Source organism: Sinocyclocheilus anshuiensis, unplaced genomic scaffold, assembly GCF_001515605.1.
Source record: "Sinocyclocheilus anshuiensis isolate Anshui unplaced genomic scaffold, SAMN03320099.WGS_v1.1 scaffold522, whole genome shotgun sequence".
NCBI classification, from domain to species: domain Eukaryota; kingdom Metazoa; phylum Chordata; class Actinopteri; order Cypriniformes; family Cyprinidae; genus Sinocyclocheilus; species Sinocyclocheilus anshuiensis.
In genome coordinates this window covers 285,125-310,082 of record NW_015544185.1, presented here as the reverse complement: position 1 = coordinate 310,082, position 24,958 = coordinate 285,125, and the positions used below count along the sequence as shown (strand labels likewise).

Genomic DNA, 24,958 nt, shown 5'->3' with positions numbered 1-24,958 from the left:
TGAAAAATTTAAGGGGGTCTGAATACTTTCCGTACCCACTGTATATATATATTTTTTTAATTTCTTTCTCTTGATTTTGGGGTGAAAATGACCTGAATGTTGTTTCATGAGGTTCACCTGTTAATGTACAGTGTGTAAAACCACTTGCTGAAACTAGAAGCCATATGCATGGGCCCTCGCAAGAGCTCATCGTTTTCGGACATTGCAAACTTTAGCTTTTTATTTTAAATATTACACGGAGCAATGCTATCAGGAAAAAAAAAAAACTTTTAACTATTTAAATTATTGCATTAGCAATTAGATGACCTAATATTAAAGTGAACTATTAACTACTAATCAGCATTCAGTCATATTATTATTATTATTATTATCTGCCAGTTTGCCAAAACCAAGTATTTTGGTTTGTTACTAAAGTTTGAACTGATATCAAATAAAGCAACAGCCACTTTAAAATATTTTATTTGAAATGCACATCGATAAATATGTCTTACAAGGTGGATTTGTGATAAAAACATGAGTTGAGAAAATAGGCATTATATATATATAAACAACAGTAAAGCACACTGATTTAATGTCGAACATGATCATACTGGTCACCCTTTTGTGTACAAATCATAGATATGAAAAACTAGCGATTTAAATAGATATCAATGCCAAGACGCCTTCATCTGTGATCTTGAGAGAGGATGATGATTTCTCTTCCACGATTGAAATCAGAGATTATTTTTATGAACAAGGTCCTTTCTTATAACAGCATTCACTGCAAGGTAAAATACAAACAAAATCATTAGTGGTGTTTACAGGGTTTCTGCCAGTCTCAATTCATCCTGCCACAATTTACGGCTTTAAAAAGGTCTGAAATCAAAGCATAACGTCTTAAATTCATAAAGTCACGGCATTAAATGTTGCATACACTGCAAAAATACCTTTGTCAGTATTTTTGTTTTCCAATGCAACTATCTAAAGTCCTTAAATCGAGATACGGTTACATGAGACGCAGAAAGAAAATATGGAATCTTGTTTTTTAAGAAACCAAACAAAATTAAGTGAGCTTATGCTTAAAATGTTTATGCTCAGTGAGGTATGAAAACTTGTGTCCTTTGAATTAGGTCTATTTTTTGAGCTCATTGGCAGCTATTTGTGCTCGTTTTAATCCTAAACTCAATTTTGATCAGTTTCACAGAAAACAAGACTGATCTTGTCATTTTGCTGCTAAAGTTCATGCATCTCGATTTAAGAATCTTTAGACATTTGCACTGGAAAACGACAAAAATACTGAGGCAGAACATCACTTTTTTTTTTGTAATGGAGACTGGATGTAAGTTGTATTTTCAAACTTTTGCTATTTTTCGTTGATATTGTGTTCCCTAGACATTTAGAAGAAAATACAGTGTTGCCTTCAGTTTATTTCTGTAAATTTTGTGTGCTTGGTCTTAAATTTACCTTCATAACACCTGCAGAAACTCTGTGTTTGCTGAAGTATGCATTACTATTACTATTGCTCAGCATTAATGACAATCAAATCAAAGACTAAGTATTAAACTTCTGTTCCAGACATTACTAACATTGAATGGTGCAGCATCAACAGTGCACTGAGCATCCACTAGCTGGCAGCACAGAGTCTGACCCGCTCACCGTGATCCTCTGATGCTTTATTTGGTTGTGCTTCCTGCTGTTGTGCTGAGACAAGTTAGTGGGCTAAAAATGGAAAGTTTTCAGTCTAAAATTAGATTGGGGACACGAGGTGTAGCGTTTACAGGTATAATCAGCCTGAAATAGAATCTGGAGCGCGGGTGTGATTCTTTGTAATGCCCACGCAGCCACCGCAAATAAAAACACATCTACATCTGTGGTGTAATGTTATTAAAATATGGCTCACGATATCAACTACACCAGGTCTTACGTGAGTGAAGAGCACGTTTAGTTTATTCTCCAGCGCTTTTGTGATTGAATGCTTTCCTGAGAGATCGATAGTGTGTCCTGTTTGTCCCTGTGTGTGCTTTAGGTCTGTTAGAGCTCAATATTTAACAGGCTCTGGCAGAACTGAAGCACTGACCCATATAGAGCCGCCTGATAAGAGCGGCATACATTAAACACACTGATCCGACAACTACTGCACACACACACATAACTGACATGTGCTGTACGTCTGGTAACCATGTTGTCATTTAGTTTTATAGTTTAATATTAACTGATAAATAACAAAGCATATCTAACAATTCAATGAAAATCAAAACAAAAATTTTGTCTAAAAATATACTTTTTCTTAGTCTTGAAGTCAACAAATTTATATGTAATTACTTTTGTCGTCTGTTGCTGTTGTACAAGAAGGAAGTGGCGGTTGGTCGGTGTGGTATTTGTCCCACCCCATCCTCCACTGTGATTGGACAGCTGGGTAAAAAGTGACAGTGATGAGCGCTGAGATTTTACCCAAAGTTGAACATTCTTCAACTCTCGGCGCCGAGAAACGCTCAGCACCTCGTCACACTCCTGCCGTTTTAAAAAACGGCGTTTTCATTGAAAAAAATACACTAGCCTCGGGAAAAACTCCATAAACTATTGTAACTCCATAAAAAAGTAACTGTAATCTGATTATGAGCATTTTAGAATGTACATAATATAATCTAATTACAAGTGCATTTTTGGAATCTGATTACGTAATCCAGATTGCATGTAATCAGTTACTACCCAGCTCTGTTAAGCATAACAGTATATATACTGAATGAATGATGAGAGTACAAACCATCATCCAGATAGGCCTGATCCAGGTTCTCCTGCTTGATGGTGACTCTCACAGGACTGACGTTTCTCTGGTGCTGCACTGGCAGGTATGTCTGCTGATGACTGCGGGCCGGAGGGGATCTCCCGGTGGTTGGGGATGCCCTCGAGCCATACGCCTTCTGATGGGCCGCAGCGGAGCAGAGCTCTGAGACATCGAGGGTGGGAAACAGAGAGGCGGTCGTTTGGATGCTGTTACCTGCTATGGTGTGCTGGTAGGTGTTTGGCACAAATGTAGACACAGAGGTGGCGCTGTGTGAGGCCGCCACGCACGAAGCATGAGCCGGGGAGCCGCCGAAAACTCCTGGCACCGCGTGATCCAGCGGGTAGCGGATGAGTGTGTGTTGTGGGGCAGCAGGGTACATGCAGTGAGCTCGCTGGTACAACAGGCCGATTGGCATCATGCAACCGTCCGCAAGATGGCAAGAGGGAGGAGAGACGCCCATGATGGGACGGCCAGTACAGTCTAACTGTGCATACTGGTATTCTTCAACCGGCTCCGCTTTAATCTGTGGCACTTGAGAGGAAATCCAAAAACATTACATCAGCTTTAAAACACAAAACTAGTGAATTTGTTGTGAAAGTGACTGAAGGTTTCACCTGAGAGGGGTGTGTAGGTGAAGTTTTGAGGCTGGCTGCATTTCTTCTTCCCATTCAGCACGTGAAATTTGACTTTGACTGGGTGGTAGATGTTGGGGTCTCGATACGGAGGGATTTCCAAGAACAGCAGGTTCTGACAGGAACACAGCTTACATTAAACTTTTGAACAGCTTTATTGAAGGCTATGTATTTCTTTGCTCTCCAAACAGTCTGAAGTACTTACAGACGTGCATTTGTCTCTGTAAACTTTCGCCTCAGCCTCCCATATCTGCAAGTCAACTAAAACAATGAAACAGTCATTTGAATGCTGGAAAAAAAGCATGCATGGGTACGTACCATAAATAATATTTCAAACAAAAGATGATCTATTATATTCTTAATGAATAACAGCATATTAGAATGATTTCTGAAGATCATGTGACACTGAAGACTGGGCTAATGATGCTGAAAATTCAGCTTTGATCACAGCAATAAATTACATTTTACAATATATTCAAATAGAAAACAGTTATTTAAAATTGTAATAATATTTCACAATATTACTGTTTTTACTGTATTTTTAATCAAATAAGTGCAGCCTTTCTATCAAAAACATTAAACAATCCTACTGACCCAAACTTTTGAAAGGTAGGGTACTTTATTTAAACTTAGAACTAATTTACATCCGTTCACAAACACACACCCATGTGCATTGTCACTATTTAATGTTGGAAGCCACAACAAATATCTGGTCTGTGACTTCTACATAAGCAACAGAGAGAAAGTTTCATGCATAGTGGATGAAACTCCCACTCTCCTGCTGTGTTACTTCTGCTCTGCAACCATCACTGAGTACAGGAAAGGAAAGAGACTCTGTGCTTGTAGATGCTATCTGTGCAGAGCACAACCACATCCTCTCGCACCGCACTGCACACCTAAATGGAAAGTGCAGCTAAAACTTTGCTTGCGTCAGAAAGTGTAGGCTGTTTCTATAGGATGTCAGTGTGAGTCACGGCTATTGTCTTCAAGTTTCACTCAACCTCTGCTGGACGCTGCCATTCAAAATATTCTTGAGGTTTTGGATTATTTCTGGTGCTTCCACAAATAATTTAATAATTGGTTTTGCATCTGCCACTTTAATTTAATTTCATTTGTAACTCGATTTTATTTTCATGCTCCACTTCCACATATATTTGAATGTTTATGTACATACACCATGTACTGTAAAGCACTTTGCAAACATTGTTTTTAAAAATGCTACATCAGTAAAGTTAAACTTTTTAATAGTCTTGTTGTCTTTATGTAGACTATCAAATAATACGTCATTATTCAATGTGCATGCATAATAATTATAAAGTAATGAGTAAATTATTAAAAGTAGTTTTAGCAATTAGACACGACAACTCCCCAGAAGTATTTAATTTCAACTACCAATAAACAGGTGTTTGGTATAGAATGAATGTCTTGACGTTATGCATAGCGCGTAGGTGTTGGTACTGAGGTTTCTGATGTCTTTAAACACTGACAGACAAACTGGCGGCTATGTAGATGTGTGTGTGTTTATGCAAGCTTTGCAAGGCTTATCTCTTTTTTTTCACTCGTGTTGTTGCAAAGGTTGGCCAAACCATACTGCAGTCTACCATGCAACCCAGAGCCTCATGGCTCCAGTCTGGACCATCATTTTTCAGCATATGCAAACCATATCAATACATCTTTAAACAAATAGTATGCTAATTTTCTCCACAGATGGCTGATAGTGTCTGGAGAAGTCAAATATTAAAAGAGTTATATGTCGATGGTTGGAGCTGTTAACACGCTGCAGCACAAAATCAGAAGCTGAAGATCTACTTTCACATTTCGTCAGCTTTTTTGAGTTATTCATCCATGTAAAGTGAGATTAACATCTCTCTAACTGAATTTACACCATAACCGGTTAGTTTTCCCTGAAACTGTAGACATAACGTTGAAGGTTGTGTCACATCAGAGATACAGAGGGACTCCAAAAAGAATTGGATACTTATCGCATTAGATAATAAAAGATCAAATCAAACGCCAATAATTCTAGTTTACCATCTGATGCAATGACATTCAGACATTTTTAAGTGTGTCCGAATAATTTTTGGAGCTACTGACGACCTCTCTGCTCTCTAGACACCCACATTAGCCACTGAAATACACATTGGTTTACCATTACACTTATGATCAAAACAAGTGTGACCGAACCCCTCACTGCAGAGTTTTACTCACCATGTGTTTTCTCAAAGAAGATCACTTTGGACTCTGATGTGAAGTTCTGGCCCCTAAGGATCATCTGTGGTGCACCCAGAACCGAACAGTGGTCCACGTCCTGACGCTCTACTGCTGGCTGCTCATGAGTGGACCTTTGAGCTGTAACAGAACCCGAGGTATTCATGCATGTAATATAGAAAATATGACATTTGACCATTCTGATATCATCAGCATAATGACTGTGCATGATTGGCTGTATAACAAGTGCACATTCTGCATGGTGGCAGTTATAAAACCTACACATTTTTAAGTAAATATTAAATACTATAAAATATTATAATAAAATATAAATGTAAAGTATAAATAAAAGTGTAAAATATAAATAAAAACAATAAAAAAACAAAATTATAATAATATAAATGTTATAATGGGTTAACCACTGGTCAATAACTTTTCACAGAATTTTATACATGCAAAAAATTTAACATTAAAATGTATGCTTAAAATAGTGAGTTTGAAATGAAAAGTTTCAATGCATACAGCATTCAATAGATTGCGAGGACACTTGGAGAGAGATCCACTGGCCCCCGGGTTGAGGAACGTGGACACGGAAGACCAATCTCACTCGTGTGTTTTTCCGTCCCACATCCGTCTCTCCTTTCTTCAGCTCAATGTCAGCATTTCTTAGTTTCAGGATACCAGCGCAGTCAACTCTAAAAATGTGAACAAACATTTAGCAGGTAAATCGCTGTTTTTTTTATTTTTTTTAATCACATTCTGTTCCTGTTTCATCAATTCTGGGCTTCTTTCTTTATATTCTAAGAACAGAAACTATATACTACCTATCTAACTGAGACATAATTTGGGCAAGTTGTCACTTTTTTTGCAGAATATTTCTCCAGGTTTATTATTGAAAGTCCAACAGCAGGGAACGTTTTTACACTATACGGGGTAAGTTGTCACATACAAATGCATGTTATATAAGCTATTTTATGGCTTCAGCTACATTTAAACAATTATATAATAAAAAACTTCATAATGCAAATTCATGATGCAAAAAAAAAAAAAAAAGTAAAAGCTATTGTTTTGCCAAAAGAAATGTTAAATAATAAATTAGTTTGGAAGATTAAATTTACACAAATGATCCAAATTTACAAGAGTAGAGAACTAGGCACTTAAAACCACTGCTGGATTTGTGCAATTGTAAATTTGACTCAAAACCTCATAGCTACTGAGATTCGGTGCTTGAGACAACTTCCCCGTGTGACAACTTGCCCCAGTCATCTTTATGTATATCATTATTTTCTTACATAGCTCTCATGCTCTCCTTGGGTTCCAGTGGCACCTCTAGGATCTTGGTTCCGTTCAGCATTCGTTCCTGACTGCTGGTGGTGACGGTCTTGCCGGTGATGCGGTGGACCTGGTAGAAGGCGTGAGGTCTGAGGTTCCTGTCGTCAGCCGTGCCGATGAAGGCCTGTAGAGCCAGCGGCTCCGTCCCGGTGTACCCTCGCAACTGAGACAGTTTGTAAACCACAGTTTATATCTGCACATGCTTCACACAATGCCAACAATCAAAGGGTGAACTAGCATTTGAAGATAAATTATAAATAAAAATGTGTGATTGTGGTTGCATTACAAAAAGTGGCTGTATTTGTGTCTCAATGCAAGTTTTTGCTCAGTGTCTTTGGTGATTTTTAGTGCATGTATGAAGTCATTTATCTTCATTTTCGACAGATAGGATGCTGATACTCTGCGTGAGATATGCATACTAGCTGAGTGAAAGGTTTAGTCAGTGTAGATGATATGACATATTGTCTAAGCGATAGCAACGACAAAAACACGGATCCTCATTTCCCTAAATGTGGACACAGCACTTTGCGCCGTAACAGGGAAATAACATCACCACAGTCATTGCATTATCTCTCTCTATATGTTATCAAGCTCGTCACTGACAGCCGTCTCAGTTTCGTCGACACTTTCAATCGCTCTCACAAACATTCGTGCACATTTTCACATGCAGCGATTCTCGAGAATTGTTATATTCGCTCCCCAAGCATCCTTAAAAAACCAACATTTCCGCCCTCCCACGGCTTTGACTTTTCTTCTAAATACAGTGTTGTCCTCAATTTACCTGAACGACAGGATGGCCTCCGGCAGATGCTTTGACGGCCCCTCGGCTGCCCTCTGTCTCGTAGTGGGCCCGGTGGTGTTGTCTGGGTTGAACCTCTATCCTGAGCTCATACTGCTCAGTGCTGCTGGGAAGAGGCCAGTCCAGCGCAGGCAAGGCAGCCACTGGCATACTAAGAGATGAGATACTGTTTAGTCACAATAACCATCACATATCACTTATTTTGTAACTTAATAATAGGCAGGTTCTGGGAATAAAAATCCATAGGGGCCACGACTAGATGTGCACACATTTTAATCTGATGCATAATGATACTATTCTGCTTCACTCTGAGAATCTGGCATTTTTATTGCTCAAAGCTTGCTCTTTCATAGCTCAGGAGACTTTATGTAAGCATTAATTTCGTCTCAGATGTTTCTCCTAAACTATATTAGAAGAAATAAAAATAGACATGTTGAGAAACTAGCCGAGTACAAATCTATAAAAATAGCAGCTTAGATCAATTCATATTTGATGAGTTCACTTTTGAAATCTTGGTACTGCAGTTTGAGACATTTTTGAGATTGTAAAAGAGACACATGTAAGATCGAGGCCTCTTGACAGGGGAACAATTAGAGAAGTCTATAAAGAATCACGTCACTGCCAGGAGAAATTACAGATGTACTGAGATGTTCTCTCGTGGGTTGTGGCGCTGGTTATCATTAGTTGCTTGAGTTTTTCTTCATTTGTACACTCGTAGCAATTTTCGGGTTCCCCAAAGAACCTTTCAATGAACAGTTCTTAAAAGAACCATTATTTTTCTTTGTATAAAGAACAGTTGAATAATCTAAAGAACCTTTTTCTACTATAACAAACCTTTTGTGCAATGGAATGTTTCCTATATTAAGGTTCTTCATGGAACCACTGATACCAATAAAGAACCTTTATTTTTACGAGTGTAAGTGGATAAAGGCTGTTAAACGAACAAATGTAAGGCTGTTGCTTTGTCACTGGACTGATTAATTGATCGATTATATCATACCTACAAACCCCTGGAAGAGCCTGACTGGACCAGTTGGCAGGCATGAAATAGCAAGATTCCATAGTGAATTCTTTTTTCACTTCCGTCATAGTTGGGAACAGGCCCGCCTGGCTTTCCGTGTAGACAGAATACTCTAGATTAGGTCGGACAATCTTAGTAGGGACTGGTTTAGTCAAGCTGTTGCAGAGGCTGTTCATGGAATCCTCCAAGTTTGCCAGGGGATAGAACTCAGCGGGCTCGTCTCGGCCAAAATGAGGGCTTTGAGATCTCTGTGTCTCATATTCGGCGTAAGTGCGCTTCCCCTGCGGAGAAGCCGAGCGGGAACGTGGAGAGGTGGGACGGCGGTCCAGGACGGTGTCTTCTGTGATGCTGGTGCAAGGGGACGTGTTGGGAGACCCCAACGCTTGGATGGCCTGCATCATCGGGCAAAGGACGGCTTCGGTCAATCCGGCTAGCGTTCCTTCACCAACACCGGGAGAGATGCAGGGGGAGTATGTTCCAGGAGAATAGCCATCCGAATGCCAGCTAGTAGAGGACGTGCTACTAGCCGGACTGAGGCATTGGCTCTCCCTGTAAGGGATGTCGAGCATGGGCCGACTGATGTTCACAGGGTTGGTGTGGACATGGTCATGCTGGTACAGGTCAGGGCAGGTGATCTCAATTCTCGGGCCGTTGCCTTGGAGCGCTCCAGCGTGGCTGGCAAGAAAGGAGGAGTGCCCGAAAGAGTGCCTGAGATCGGATTGCCCGTAGGTGAGAAGGTCATCGGTGGGGAGATGGTGGGAAAGCTGGGACACAGACTCCTCATCGTACAGAGACTGGTCTTGATGTGCGATTGGGGAAATCTGATTTGTACCGTGGCTGGAGGGGATGCCAGCATCGTCAACTAAGGGAAACAAATGGGAAAACACATTAATAACCATCTCACCACCTTTTCGCTGTGTATATTTAGTACTATAAACAACCGGATGTTTATAGAAAATTCTGAATGTTTCCTGTAAATAAGTAGGCTCCAATATTAGAGAACTAAATGGTTACCTGCAGTGAAAGTTTCCACTACACCTTTGGTTTCACATAATGTGTGTAACCTACTTTTAAACCCAAGCAACCTATCAAAACAGTACCATGGTGATACCATGATAATACAAATAAAATAGTAATAGCATTTTTATTCTTTGAATTAGCATGCATATACCATAGTACATAGTAATAATGCAGTACCACTGTGTGATAAAGTATCATTACTGTATCATAGTTCTTTTTTAAAATTAATACTTTGACAATTATTTATTTTTGTATATATTTAAAAACATGGTCAGAAAAAAAAAAACACTTATTGGAGGAAAGCATGTCAAAAGTTCTAAAATTATTATTAATAATTAGTGATACCCACTGACCTTGGTCATCTGGAGGGAAGTCATTACCAGGTTGGTTGTACAAGAAAAGTAATGGAAAGTCCAGTTCTTCTTGACCGTCGATATTTTCGTATAAATTACTCATTGGACAAGTTTTCAAGCCAACGTTCCCTCGATAAAATATATTTGAAAAGGCAAAAAGGAACGAAAAAGTTGCAATTGTTCGATCTCAGGAGAATTTTCCGCGAAATAAAAACCGTTAGTTTAGTTTCTAAGGCAACGGAACGAAATGTCTCTACTGAGGGTTCGGTCGCGTGTGAGAGCGCGGGAGATGCTGAGCGGCTTCCTGTTTGAAAAGAAACTCCCTCACAAACCTCTGCGTGCCAAACAAGAATAGCCTACAACAAAAGTGCATCGGTTATTTTGTCAGAAAGTAACAGAAACTGGTTCTCTGTGTTCTGCAGAACACACTAATAAGTGAGATTCGTGTAAATCGGTTAATTTTAACACGTAGTAATAAAGCAAAACGTGCACTGACTCGAGGTTTATGCTTTCATTGTGCTGCTTGTTTACAGTATCGTTCATAATAATGTTTTAGGCCTTTATGGTTTCAGTTTCTCTTGTTTCCTCTCAAACTCTTAAAGTGCGAGTCTCTTTGTTTTTACAGTGATTCCAGCCGTGTGCACCTGTCCATCCTCATGTCACCTCATGAGGGTCGGTGTTCTTTAGCAACAACAATGGCGCCATCTGCTGGACTGACCTTTCAAAGCGTCTCTTTAATCAAAATGAGCACTTGACGTGACATTTCAAGCAGTGACAGCAGTGTGACAGACTACACTGCATCAAAAACATCCCACTGCACTGTATGAGATAGTGTGCAATTAAAAATTCATTTGCAAAGCTATATATACATATAATTATATACATATATATATAATTTGTGAAATTTCAGAGTGAAAATTATCTATTTGTGTGTATAAACTTGCAATTGCAAAAACACAAGCAATTATGAGTGAAAATTGTGTGTATGTATATATACACTGTAAAAAATAATTTGTTGAGTCAACTTAAAAAAAAAAAAAACCTTGTTACCCCGCTGCCTTAAAATTTATCATCTAAATTTTTTTTTTGGTGTGATGCAGTCGTTTAAACATGCGTTTTTCAGTTGAATCAACAGTTATACTAGTTCATTCAACTTTCAGCTTTGCTGAGGGTCAATAATTCTTGTTGTCTGGACAACTTATAAAAAATTTCACACTGATAAGAATGATCAATTATGCAGGGCAGACTAGCATTTTCTAACCTCCAGGAATCTTTGTTTTAATGCCAAATCAACCTATATAATAAATAACCTATAATTAGTGATGCGCAATTCGACTACACATTTATATACAGATAAATAAAATAAATAAATTGAATGTATTTTAGCTGTGGTTTCCTTTTGCGTTAGTTCTTTATATTTCGTTTTTTTCCCCGTTTTATTTAATGTCACACTCCCTCATTCACCCAGAGCTTTTAGAGTCATAACAACATTACTTTTTTCAGATTCACTGTATTATTTCCTTGCATCCCTGCCATGCCACCATCTTTCTCCTCTTTATTTCACAGCTGCATGCTTCCAGGGTCACTGTCAGTGCTGTTGCCATTATGCTTTATATGACAGGTTGCTAATAGTTGTTTTTGCTGTGTCATCCGCCATGTTAACTGATTTCACAGTGCGTTACAGTCGGGGGTGTTACTGGTTCCCAAGTCTAACACCATTGACAAAAGAGCATTCCACACAATGATAAAATAAATGTATTTCTTCAAATGCACTATTTATTATGACCTTGTATAAAACGAGAAAAATGACTAATTATTTAATACGCGCTTGATTAGTTTTTTTATTTATTTTTTCCTGGGGGGGAAATCAATGTCAAAATGATCCTTGCGTGTCTCAAAAACAACCGAATCAACGTCAAAGTAGCCTGTCTATCATCACCGTCTTCGCACTACAGTGCTCACGTGCGTCCGGTAAGAGAAGTCAAACGCGTTAGTTCGGTGACCACCGGTCGGAGCTCGCGCTGGCTCCTGTTGCCACAGCAACCACTGAGGAGAAATCCGTGCAGCTTCTGATGCTGTAGCATTACCGCAATGAGGGGGATGTAGCAGTTGTGGTCGGACAGATGGGACCTCAAGATTGACTGTGACTCACCACAAAGCGACGAGAAAAGGAAAATGTGGCAGTAATAGACGATTGTTATGTTGGATACTGGTTTTCGAGGCGCAATCGAGACCTGAGGGTAAGTGTCATTGGCGATAACTGCGGATTATAAACGTTCACGGCTCATGATATAAACCGTGGTTCTGTGCATTACATCATTAATTTACATCAAATGTTTATACGCATAATCAACCTTTCAGTGCAACGCATTAGATGGGCATCTGCGACGCCGCGGAACGCGACTTTTTCCGAAGGCAAACGTGTGGCAAATTAGTTTTAATAATTAACTATCTGTATCCGAGCTGTCATTTAATACTAAAACGGCGTATGAGTTGGAAAAGCGACGGCGCGATTGTAAAATCGTCAATAAAACATCGTACGGCTCGCTAATATGGTTATTTATGCGATGAGCCACAACTTGTGTTTGTTTAATGCAAAAACTAGAATCGTTTTCTCATATCAGTACATTTGCTGTTCTTATTAAACGTTCACGGCTCATGATATAAACCGTGGTTCTGTGCATTACATCATTAATTTACATCAAATGTTTATACGCATAATCAACCTTTCAGTGCAACGCATTAGATGGGCATCTGCGACGCCGCGGAACGCGACTTTTTCCGAAGGCAAACGTGTGGCAAATTAGTTTTAATAATTAACTAGATTTATCCGAGCTGTCATTTAATACTAAAACGGCGTATGAGTTGGAAAAGCGACGGCGCGATTGTAAAATCGTCAATAAAACATCGTACGGCTCGCTAATATCGTTATTTATGCGATGAGCCACAACTTGTGTTTGTTTAATGCAAAAACTAGAATCGTTTTCTAATATCAGTACATTTGCTGTTCTTATTTTGCTCTAATGAAATCCACAAGAATCGATGAATATAAAAAAAAATACCTGTTGGATCTAAACCAGCGATTGACATTAAAAATAGCTATATTTTTGTAGCTAAATGATGCAAATTATTGATTGCTGATATTTTAGTAGTTCGATTAGTGTTATGATGAAACAATATCTTACTATAATGTAATTAAAGGTAATTTGCATAGTTCTTCTTGTCATTTATCATTAACCAGCTGGCTCCAAGACAAATGCATTGCACATATCTCTCAATATTTTATCTGATGGATGCGAAAATTAGTCAAACTCTTTCTGAGAACGAGTCTGCACTCAAAAATGGCTAATAAATATAATAATTATATGCCTATTTCTTTTATTACAGTATGCACAAATCAGTTGTCAAGAGCTGTTTGAATGATTTGAAGAGTTGTTGTATTGAGCACATGATATCCAGCAGTATCAGACTCCTCACTAATGAACTGTGAATACAGTCACTGAGAGAGTCTTAGAATGTTATATAATGTCTTATGCGGAGGATGAATTGTAATTACCTCACTGAAAAAGCCTTTTGAACGCCATCATTAATAGAGTCTGCCACTTTAGAGTCAGTGATAGATGCAAGAAGACGCAAACGTTAAATCTATCATTTATGTGGAAAAGCATCAGAATTGCACAAAAGGATCCAATTTATAGCTTTCATGAAAAACATGCGAGAGCGTTCTAAAGATGGAAAGATTCTAAGAAGTGCTTTGCACCTCAACCCCAATTATATTTATTTATGGCGACAGTGTTCAGCCTTGGCAATGTTCCCGATTGCAAAATGACATGTCTTGGCCAAACACAGCGGTCACTTTAGGACTTTTAGTTACATTACAATATATCTCTCTATTCCAAATCTGGGCCCACATATAGATGTACCCCTTCTTTCAGGACTCAGAAAGGGTTCACTGTAAACTAGGCCACTGGTTACCTGTGTGGGTTGGTCTGCTTCATACCTGCGCTTCAGTGAATAGAATGGCTAACTCGCATGTGAAATCACCACTGAGCTGTCACACTAAATCAGGAACAACAACTACAAAAAAACAAGCACTTTTTTACTGCATGGCCAGAAGTGACAGAAAAATAAGGCTCTGCTCCAAAAAGAAACTGGTTTTAAAAGAGACCTCATGAGTTATTTGTATCTATAACGAAAACCCAAATGGATAAATTGACAGATGTGTTTATGGTTGCGCAATATACGTAATAGCAACTCTTTGTTATTGTTTTCAAAATCTCTTCTAACATTGAACAGATCTGAAAATGTATCTGTAATGCTTCTATTGTAGTTTATCTTCATCTCTTACCTTGTTTTGCTGGAGAGTCTGATATCCTTCCGTTCAGTTGTCAAGACAAAGGTACACTATGAAGGTAGAATGACGTCAAAAAGATTTGCATACGCAGGGTAAGAGTTTCTTTAAAGAACCATCTCTTTCTTACCTTTTTATAATCTGAAGAACCTTCTTTCGCCACAAAGAACCTTTTGTGAAACAGAAAGGTTCTTCAGATGTTAAAGGTTCTTTATGGAACCATTTAGACAAAAAGGTTCTTCTATGGCATCGTGAAGCACCTTTATTTTTAAGAGTGTACATTTAGTGCTGATGTCCGGACGGCTCTGCTGGGTGCGATGAGTTCCTGTCTGTAATTAAATTACTGGTCAAAATGAATTGACAGGACATTTATTTATCTGTATTGTGTATTCGGTCTATTTAGTTTTGCACAGAAATCAATCGTAGGTGCATTGCTGGCTGATAAGACACCTCATGCCTGTCAAGATGTTGAACTAGGTGCCAAAATTAAGACATTTTTGACACTTTCCACCCTTTCTTAATACACATCCCAGGTCTTATTTTGCAGTTCACATTATAAAAAATGTAATTAAGATGGTGAAGAATTATATATATATAAAAAAAAATTATAATTCTCATAATCATAATATGAAACAAGTTTTCGGCTGACATCACCAGGCCACACGGCCAGACAACTATATCCATTAGTGTTGTAGGTAATGTAGCCTTTCTAGAATCTTTCCAATAGTTAACAGTAATATAAAGCTATTTACTGAAATGATAGCAAACAACAATAAATATGAAGAATTGTTACCAGTGATATATGAAGAGATGCTCTTGAGAATGAATTTGACCTTTAGCTTCCATGTCCCAGTCAAAAAGCTTGCTCAAATGTGTGCCAGTGGCTTTTCAGGAGGGTTCCTGATGGATAAAATGGATAAAAGTCAATTTTTAACTAATTGAATACGAGTTATAGTTGGAAATGCATTACATTACAGAAAAACAATAGGTTGTAAATGCTATTTGGATTGTAATTCTGCTACTGCTAGTAAATATTGCTGCTTTTTTTGTATTGATGATTTTCCTCATCCTGTCAGTTTTGAATGGCCTTTCGCATTGAGATCTGTCCTTTCCTGCAGAATTTAGTTTCTGTCCGGATACCCTCCTGTAATTCGCAAGCATCAATTACACATCTAATGTGCATTTCGTGGCACTAGTGCAATAAAGCTTCCTGTCTAGGAACTGAAAAAGAGAGAAAGAAACATGTCACATTAATTTTATTCTGACCAAACTCACTTGAACGCACACCACATCATAACATGCAAGTAGGAACATCCCAGGAGAACTTTGGTGGGCATGAGGGTGGTCCGTTATCTAAAGGTTACATTAACAGTCATGCTTGTTGCAAATTTTAATGCATCTAAAAGGAAACCAATGGGTGTACTCTTGTTAATTTTAGGCCATAAGTAGTTATTTATTTTTATTAGTTTTAAAACAGGCTTTATCAGCATATCTAACTGTACTGTGGTTTGTAAACATCGGTTGTCAGCCTGGAACCACTAGTATGACAAATGACTGATCAGTGATCCTTAACTTATGCATCTAGGGTCTAAATTCTGAGCTTCTTCTTTTTTTTTTTATCCCATTTAAACTTAACATGAAGTTGTTATATATATCCCAGAAAGCATGCTTAATTAAATTAGCTAAAAATAAAGGTTTATATGTTCAAACTAACACTGAAAGTAAGAAGCATTTCAGAAGGTCTGCATGCTGCTCAGAAGGCTGACGTAAACATTGGAGCAGGCAGGTGAACTGGTATTATTTATGTAACCCACAGCACCCGACACAGATGGTGTTTTCCTGTGAACGCCCCTTGCATCTTTATTTCCGCTTCTCACACAAACACATAGCCTACACACAGACGCAATCGTCCCTTGTGGTTACTGGCACTACAGGTCACCAAAGCAAGAAGACTATACAAACACCAACTAACACTTCATCATCATCACTATTCAATTTCAATTATTTTAGAAACAGAACACTTTAGACATCCTGAACAGACAAAGATTTAAGTAAACAGAAATTTATTTATAATTATTTATTTATTTTTCATTACAGACCTCAGGATTGAGAGTTTTCGGGTGAATCTCACAAAACATCTTCATTTTACCTAAAATAAGAAATTACATTTTGGATAAAGACAATTAAACCTATGTTAGGACCACTCCGGGCTACGCATGCTCAATTTTCTTGCCAATTCTTTTTTTAAAGCTAACATGATGATAAATTCAGATCTAGCCCCTGAATTTCAGCATCACACAAATTGCATTTAAAAATAGCACATTCTTAATCTGAATAAAGATCTTTAGTTACAAGGCACTGAAAACTGCAACCATGTCTGCAGCCAAGTATAACGCAGTTAATATATTCCACTGCAACTGCATTGATTACTCAGCTAAATGTAGATGCGCCCTTAGCATGTATTGACTCGCTGTCGTTTTAATGGCAAATAAATTCCGCATGACAGTTGCGTTCTTTTAACCTTCGCATCTCTCGCTTCATGTGGATGCCATGCTTGACCCACTGGCTTTTATTCAACAGACTGTCTGCTGCCATTTACATGACCTAGCTGAGGACCCCTTAGAGACAAGCTGCCATACAATGTCAAAGTCATAATTTCAGGGCATCACTGCGTCCTCGACTGTTGGTCATGTGTGTGTGTGTGTGTGTGAGTGTGTAACAGTCCGTATCACAGTCATCAAGGTTGGGGGGGGGGGAGGCGGTATCCTCTAGCGCCGCATGCATGCTATTTATAGACCGGCTTCAAATTCGAACAACCTGCGCTTTGAGACATGGAAAGAGAGATCAGGAAAAACAATGAAATGTTTCATAGTGGGAAATTAAATTTGCATGTTTGCCTCTCTCTTGTTAACATCCACTTGCATCACTTGTTTGCCTGTCTGTCAGATCGGAGTGAGTCACGTCCACAGGGAATCGGAAAACAGGAGCTAATTACATTTGTAATCAACTTTTTATGGCCTCTGTTGGCCTTCGCTTGAATGGCTTGCCACACCTATGGCTAGCACATCTGAGGATCTCTTTTAGCCACTATTTTAGCCAAGTAATCAATGAAACACATTTTTGCCATATACAAGGATGTAACCAAATACTGGGTTTAAACGTTTAAGAATTTGACATAAAAAAAATCAACAATCAGCCACTAACTTGAATATTGGGAGGAACAACTACAACTGTTTTTGGCGGGCGGTGTGCATGCTTTCTATCACACACGCCCACCCCTATGATGACATTTATACACCTGATAGGAAGGGCTTGATGAATCATGCAAAGGGTTTTTAGCGCTGCTGGCTCAATGACACTAGAAGGGTTTTACTCACAAAAGGTAAGTGTAGATATCAAGCTATTCCCTCTTGCGTTCTTCAGATCTGCTGCAAAGTGTTGACATTTTGCAAACAATTACATTCTTATCTAGATAACACCTCTGTCTCTTCTCTCAGTTTTTGCAGAATGAACAAAGAGCTTCAAGAACTCCGAGGACAATATAAGCATTCATAGTTGAAGGTCATGATCAAGTGTAGCCATTACTAGAAGAAGAAAATATCTGACAGTATTCAGGATGATTCTGCTGACTTTATCTGAATCTGTGATTCTTCCACCTCATTCCAGAATCAGTTATGGATAACAAGGCAAAAACACGCTCTGTGTCCAGACTCTGATTTCAAAGGAACCGGCAGACGCTTGACAGTCCTGCTATGGAATATTTTTGGACCTCTCTGGTGTCAACTGACTTGATTTCTTTGTCTCTTCGGTTTTGTCTTTCTCTAAACCATGCTGGAAAAACCCAAGTAAGTTCTGGAACTGAGTGCGGACAGTGAAGGGAGATCCTCATTTAGCATGCACTGAATTTGCATATTGTTGTATTTTAGCATTGTCTGCTTGTCATAAATACATTAGGGTGTCATATCATGGACATGTTAAGCTTTCCGTCAGGACTCAGTTTTGCTTCCGTGGACTTCTAATCAGCATTATGTGCTGCAAGCTCTTGAAAAGATTAATTTAAGCAGTCCTTTTTGGTGAAAAACAAACACAAAGCAGAAAAACAAGGGCTACCAAGGACGGTGCTCAGGTGCTGCTCCTATAGCATACTAAAATTTGCTTAATTTGAACATTTGCACCTGCTTCCTGGCTCTTCCAGTCCTCTCGGCTGTGGCTGCACTCCATCTCTCAGGATGAGCCAGAAGTCTGACTCGGAGACTGAGGGCTCCCAGGCACCAGTGATTTATACGGTGGAGGAACTGGAGTGCAAGATCTGCTACAATCGCTTTGACACCCGAGCCCGCAAGCCCAAGGTGTTGAGCTGCTTGCACCGCGTCTGTGCCAAATGCCTCAAGAAGATGGTAGAGCTGGACTCGTCTCCGAGCATCATCAGCTGCCCCTTCTGTCGCCATGAGACTCACGTCCCCGATGAGGAGATCTGGTTGCTTCAAGATGACAGCAACATACTGGCCATTCTGACTTACCAGGACCGGGCACGTAAGAGCGGCACCACATCCAGCGGTGAGGTCCTTTTGACACCCAACAGCCTGAGCGGAGGCGAGCAGGCCCACAGCTCCTCCGATTGCCTCGTCATCACAATCATGGAAGTCCCTGGAGAGTCGCAGTCCTCTGACTCTATGAGCATGTTGAACATGGTGCGCTTGTATCGGCCGGCCAGCCTGGACTCCTTGCCTTGCCACCTGCCCGTGCAGAAGTGCCGGGCGTGGACGTCTCGTTCGGTTTCTCGCTTTTTGATGGGTTTCCTCTGCCTGGTCTACTTCAGCTCGCTGCCACTGGGGATCTACTTACTGATGATCCAGCAGCTCACGATGGGAGTGATCTTGGTCAGCCTGGTGCCCTCCACCCTGGTCCTTTGCGTGTTCTACGGCTTCTGCCAATGTCTGTGCCATGAGATCATGGAGGCCATTGCCACATAACACCCCACGGTTGGTCTTTGGGCTGATCTTTGGACTAGCAAGACCTGTAAAAGAACAAAAGCCAAATGACTGATGCATATCTGCTAATCCCAGACACCCAATTTTTTCCATCGCACCAGATTATACCAGCATCTACTCATTGTAACTCACCTCACATTGTATGCAGGGCCAACTATACTTGACTTTAGCAGTTAAAGCTTGATTACCAATGCAAGCTGGAGGCATTGATTTTGGACTGCATCAGATCGCTGTGGTTTTGTATCGTGTCTAGCTCACCCAATGGGTCTTCAACAACTGTGCTATAAATAACATGCAACAGAGAATGAAGTCTGTCCACACTTTAATATGGAAACCACAGGATGTGTTCAACAATGCTAGATGAATTTGTTCGCTTTCCATTTTCTTATAAATATCTGTGGTATAATTTCAATCATTGTCTCAATGTTCTCGTTGAAGTTTCTAGTTGCCTTTGTAAGGCATATCAATGGCCAAGCTGTAATGTATATGTAAAATAAGTGAATTTGTGTTTGTCATTGCTATGAGAATGAACAAATACTTCAAAGCCACCTGTTAGATAATCAATAAAGATTCTTCCATATCTAACAGAACACTAGATTAAACAATGAAGTACACTTACCATACTTGAACACTGCTTGAGTATCGTTCTGAACAAGGACAATGACAAAAAAAAAGATACACTGGATTTGCATTACAATTGGCATCCTAAAATGAATCTAGTAATTGATGAACCTTACTTAATATTAAAGGAATACCCTCCTATATCACAATTTTGAGTGTGAAGCAGATATCATAGTCATAGATAATTATGACTGAGGAATTATGTCAGTGCCTATTACAGCTTTGCTGTTTTGCTAACTGAATGAGTTAATATTACTGGTGTTGCTCAGGAGACTTGACCCATGGGAGCATACGTGTTGCATCAAGCGACACACAGCTTTCAAACAAGTCCAAGTAACCACAAGGGAGTCAATAATGGATCCACGTCTGTTCATCCACAATACCATACCACTCTCCCTGTGGACAATTAACTTCACATAAACCACTGTGCACAGCACACACACACTCCCACAAGCACACATATATACAGATAACCACACATAGAAATTCATCATGCATGGATCTCTTGATCGAAAACCTTGTCCTCCCAACACTGCATGTGTTTCTGAGAAAGAAAGAACTTTGACATAATGATCTACAGCGCAAGGTATTCTGGGAGCATGAACTGCAAGGTTTTGGCCTAATTTTAACAAGTGTCCCTGAAGACCGGCCTCTATAAAAGCTTTGGAAAAAAGAACATAGGTGAGCGTACAAATACAAGGAGGTTGGCAGAAGTGTCTCAAACAGATGTAATCACGCTGAGAAGCAGGAATGTCAAAACAACTTGCAAGTTTCCGAAGACTATGAAATCATACGGATATCTTTGAGGCTCAGTTACCAGTAAGTGGCTTTTCTCTTTTATAAACTGTTTGGCATACAAATGCAAATGCATATAGCATTTGAATTGAACATTATCACTTCAAAATGATATCAGAAATAAGGTAAAATAAGAATACATGTTGCAAAGTGGTGCAACGGTTCTTAAAAGAGAACTAAAAAGAAACCAGGCTAATAAAGGCGGCAAATCATTTCTTTAAGCAAAAGAAATGGTTATGGCCTGTTCATTTAATTGGGATTAGATTGAGGGAAAAAAAAAAAAAACTACAAGATTTATGAATTTAAAAACTTCATACATCTAGTGAAGTCCAAAAATACACCATACATCATTTCAAATATTTTAGTTCAGAATGGGCCAGACCAATTTTGATATTGAGATCAACAATAACTCTTAAATTTTCTGCAAAGTTTAGGTCGTTCACCACACGAGTGGTAATGAGTCGCTGGCGGCAGTCAGTGGTGGAAATCCAAACCAGAAAGAGGCAGGTGAATGAATGCGAGCGAGCACAGGCCGCCCTGAGCAAAGTGACAGCCTGCTTCCAGCAAATGGCCTCCTCCTTGGGGAGCAACATGGATGGGAGCTTCCTTAGAGAGGAGCTGGAGGAAACCAGGACAGTAGCTCATAAAATATGCTCAGGTAAGACTGGACAAGTAGAAACAAAAGACAAGCAGGAAGCAGTTTGGTGATGCTAGTGGTGCAGAAATGTTACATTGCCCTTTCAGTATTTTTCTGCACTGCAAAAACTAGAAGCTGGCCATATTCAATTATGCCACATTCAAAGTGTTGATAGTTGACTTGTTCGACTCATGTTTCAGGGCTTCACCGGAGGCTGCCGAGTCTGCTGATAGAAATGGAGCAAGGACAAGAGGACAAAGAACAGGTTGAACGACTTTGGGTGATCTTTTTGTCCAGCTTGGAAAACTTCCAGCAGGACCTAAAGAAGATCAAAGTTTTGCAAGAGATATTCCCTCTGACCCAGCGCAAAGATCGACAAGCCCTCGTCAACACAGGTTATGCAGGTGGAACTTCGGAAGTAGCAGCTCGGGCAGCCATGGTGCAAACGCCATGGTTATCAGTAGAGGAGACTGCAAGCCCAGACCTGAAGAACCACATAGTGGAGATTGATGTTCTGCTTGAAAAAATGTTTCAAAGAGTTAATGTTCCACTGTGGTCTGTTGAACCCACACAACAAGCCTGGTTAGAAGGCGTGTCTACCCAAGATGGTGGGCAAGAAGAGGATGAAAGCTTGGAGGACATCATGGAAGTGGAGGTGGTGTCTCAAAATAATACATCAGGCTGTTGCAATCACCACAACTGCAAAGTAGGCTGTCTACTATGCCTGCTTAGCTAGGTTCTGGAACTAGATTAAATAAAATAAAAGTTTTGAAATTGAGACATGCATTCTGCAATTACTTTTCAATAACAGGTTAAAATTGCTGACAATTATACTCTGTAAGCCTCTCAATTCAATACAGAACATTTTTCAGACATTATTCTTAACTGATCAGTTGTGTACTATAGGCCTTTATATTGTAAATATTAAAAAAATAAAAATAAAACAAAAGCACTTCCTTCAATCCAATAATTAGAGACACAAACTCAATTCAGTTAGCATTTTATTCAGGAAGGTTTCATACAACACAGAAATAATATACACACAGACCAATTACAGAAAAAAATTTACATTATGAACAAGAAAAAACAGATAAAACAAAAGGCAGACACTTATGTTCATGGTCAATTCTTGTAGGTTGCGTGCAAATGGGTTTTGAAGGCTGCAACAAAATAGATTTGAAATGTGTTAGTTTATTGCACAATTCACCGAAACACTGAACTAGGAACAATTCTCTAAAAATACTGCAGTTTCAAACAACTGCTTCACTCTGGCATGATCATTCACCTTCCTGGTCATCCCACAGTTCGGCAGCTGCAGAGTTCATTGGACTATCATTGTTGGGTTCTAAAAACAAGAATTCATGAGTACACTGATCCAAACAAGACGGCTAGTAAATTAGTTTAAAAAAAAAAACAACCAAATCAGAAAAAAAGACATGCTGCTGTATATACTAGGAGAAAATCGTTCAGCTTACAAGATTTAAAATCTGAAATAACGTATTCTATATATCAGGGCATAAATAGGCACTGCCAAGTTATTAAAATCATATGGTCACAAAACTTGAACTCGAATTTTCATTATTATTAATCTTACTCCCCAAGACTTAAAAAAAAAAAAAAAAAGATGAATTTAAGTAGAATCTTCTAATTATCTAGATCACTATGTTGTATGTAAGAATCCCATACCATGACATCAGGGGGAAGAAAACAACAGTTGTTCCTACCGTTCCTTGAGCACCATCTATTGTGCCAATCCATTTGAAGAGATTGTCAGACTCTGGAAACGCTGAAATCCCCTTGTCTCCTGACATCTGCATTGGACATAAAGCACTAAGTTAACAAACTACAGTTAAAGAGACCAAACATAACACCTTCTGTATATAGAGTCCTCACCATTAGTGTCATCAACTCTTGCTGAAGCCTACGGAGGGAAAGGGGAGACACTGAACATGATTGTGAATTTAATTGTGCCAGACTTGGTCATTTCAGATGACAAAATGAATGAAAAATGCTATTAACAGCAGTGAAACAAATTACTAGCACCCCACTGAAACTACAGCACTTTCTAGCTCTCCATTATGAATACCAATAACATAAATGTCCCTGTTGGACATCACAACACATTTATAAACCCCAGGGTGATTTCTTTAACATGAAAATCTTGAGGGAGACTGGGTTAATAAATAGAATATAAAGTATAATTGTTATTTTATTATTAATCATGTTTGTTTGTTTTTCTTTTTTATAAAAATTATCTTTTTTTTTTTTATATAAAGTTCTGTTAGTCACTCTGGTCCACACTCCAGTATAGTAGGTGGCGGTAATGCACCTTAACGTTGGATGCCACCCGCCATAAAACAAGAAGAAGAAGAAGAAGAAGAAACCTTTTAGTGACAGAACCTTTCGACACGCTTCCGCTCGTCTCGCAGCCCTTCAGCGCTGCTGTGGACGAGGCTGCTGCGGGATCCGTGTTCTGAGAGGCCATCGCGTCAGATCTGCGATGGTTTGACTGGAGGAACAACAATAGTTTTTTTGTCACAGCAGTAAAAACGGTTTACAACAAAGAACGAGTTGTATACTTTGCGTTAGTGAGCTTCATGTCAACCTAACCTAGCTAAACTAACCGGCAGATGGAAACTGAACCGAGTGAATGGAAACTGGAGGCTGAAACGAATTCGCTTCGAGTTCGTCCTCGTGTGGTAACGTAAACGGTTCTGATTTGGCTGGAGGTAAACGGCTATAGGCCTAACTTACTCATAATAACGCAGGCAGTGCATAAATATAAGCGTTACGATTAAAACAATACGCATCTATGTCACCTAAATCTGAAATAAATTCAACGGCAACAAATAGACACTTGTCAGTTAAGGTATCGAGTTAGCAAAATTATATAAACAACCTAACTATACCGCAACATAACAATAAAACCTATATAAATCATCTCGATACATACATTAAAAGCAGTAATGCTTAAATATGTACATTACCGGCTGTGTTCAGTGCAACCGACAGCACTAACCGACTGCTGTACGAAATTTTAAATCACATCCCGCCCCCGTTTAAAATTCTCCGCCCAACCGTCATTTCAACCAATCAGAAGCACGGATTACGAACAAAGCGGTTGCAAAGCAACCAATGAGCACTGATGCTAGGCACGAAACACTTTGATTTGATTGGGTAATACAGCCAGGTAGGCGTATCCATAACCGTTGACTAGTTGTTTCAGTCTTTCAGTGCATCAAACCAAGTACTTTTACTAGTTGTAAATTTGAGTATTCATTTAAAAACACCACGTTGCATAAAAACTGTTTATTGGTAAATATACTTGCATACATTAATAAACTGTTCTAAATTTTCAGTTATAACAAGACAGTAGGTGAGAGTAACAGTTATGAAATTCATTTAGAAAATAATTTAAACACCCCCCCCCCCCC

The 24,958-nt window shown here is 39.2% G+C and overlaps 4 protein-coding genes across 5 annotated transcripts; 2 read left to right on the top strand and 2 right to left on the bottom strand.

The window, feature by feature from the left end:
• Nucleotides 1–447: 447 nt before the first annotated feature.
• On the bottom strand, nucleotides 448–10,384 carry LOC107696442 (nuclear factor of activated T-cells, cytoplasmic 2-like). Of its 2 annotated transcripts, XM_016496767.1 has the most exons (11): nucleotides 10,130–10,384; nucleotides 8,736–9,618; nucleotides 7,718–7,886; nucleotides 6,897–7,099; nucleotides 6,127–6,299; nucleotides 5,605–5,745; nucleotides 3,602–3,657; nucleotides 3,379–3,511; nucleotides 2,744–3,295; nucleotides 2,302–2,391; nucleotides 448–760 (listed from the first exon to the last, which is right to left on the bottom strand). In XM_016496767.1, exons 1-11 carry the CDS (start codon nucleotides 10,230–10,232, stop codon nucleotides 714–716), a joined length of 2,550 nt encoding a protein of 849 aa, XP_016352253.1. In that variant the 5' UTR covers nucleotides 10,233–10,384; the 3' UTR covers nucleotides 448–713. The 2 variants fall into 2 exon arrangements, with proteins under 2 accessions (XP_016352253.1, XP_016352254.1); XM_016496768.1 differs by lacking the exon at nucleotides 2,302–2,391.
• Nucleotides 10,385–12,162: 1,778 nt separating this feature from the next.
• On the top strand, nucleotides 12,163–20,137 carry LOC107696440 (E3 ubiquitin-protein ligase RNF182). Its single transcript, XM_016496765.1, has 2 exons — nucleotides 12,163–12,369; nucleotides 17,978–20,137. Exon 2 carries the CDS (start codon nucleotides 18,710–18,712, stop codon nucleotides 19,451–19,453), a length of 744 nt encoding a protein of 247 aa, XP_016352251.1. The 5' UTR covers nucleotides 12,163–12,369; nucleotides 17,978–18,709; the 3' UTR covers nucleotides 19,454–20,137.
• A 122-nt stretch (nucleotides 20,138–20,259) lies between these two features.
• Nucleotides 20,260–22,421, top strand: LOC107696441 (regulator of G-protein signaling 9-binding protein-like). The gene is made up of 3 exons (XM_016496766.1): nucleotides 20,260–20,911; nucleotides 21,317–21,545; nucleotides 21,725–22,421. Exons 2-3 carry the CDS (start codon nucleotides 21,344–21,346, stop codon nucleotides 22,258–22,260), a joined length of 738 nt encoding a protein of 245 aa, XP_016352252.1. The 5' UTR covers nucleotides 20,260–20,911; nucleotides 21,317–21,343; the 3' UTR covers nucleotides 22,261–22,421.
• A 113-nt stretch (nucleotides 22,422–22,534) lies between these two features.
• Nucleotides 22,535–24,607, bottom strand: LOC107696392 (ubiquitin-conjugating enzyme E2 C-like). The gene is made up of 6 exons (XM_016496704.1): nucleotides 24,512–24,607; nucleotides 23,909–24,019; nucleotides 23,418–23,445; nucleotides 23,186–23,335; nucleotides 22,810–22,912; nucleotides 22,535–22,684 (listed from the first exon to the last, which is right to left on the bottom strand). The coding sequence occupies exons 2-6, from the start codon at nucleotides 24,007–24,009 to the stop codon at nucleotides 22,647–22,649; spliced, it is 420 nt and encodes a 139-aa protein (XP_016352190.1). The 5' UTR covers nucleotides 24,010–24,019; nucleotides 24,512–24,607; the 3' UTR covers nucleotides 22,535–22,646.
• Between the last annotated feature and the right edge of the window lie 351 nt (nucleotides 24,608–24,958).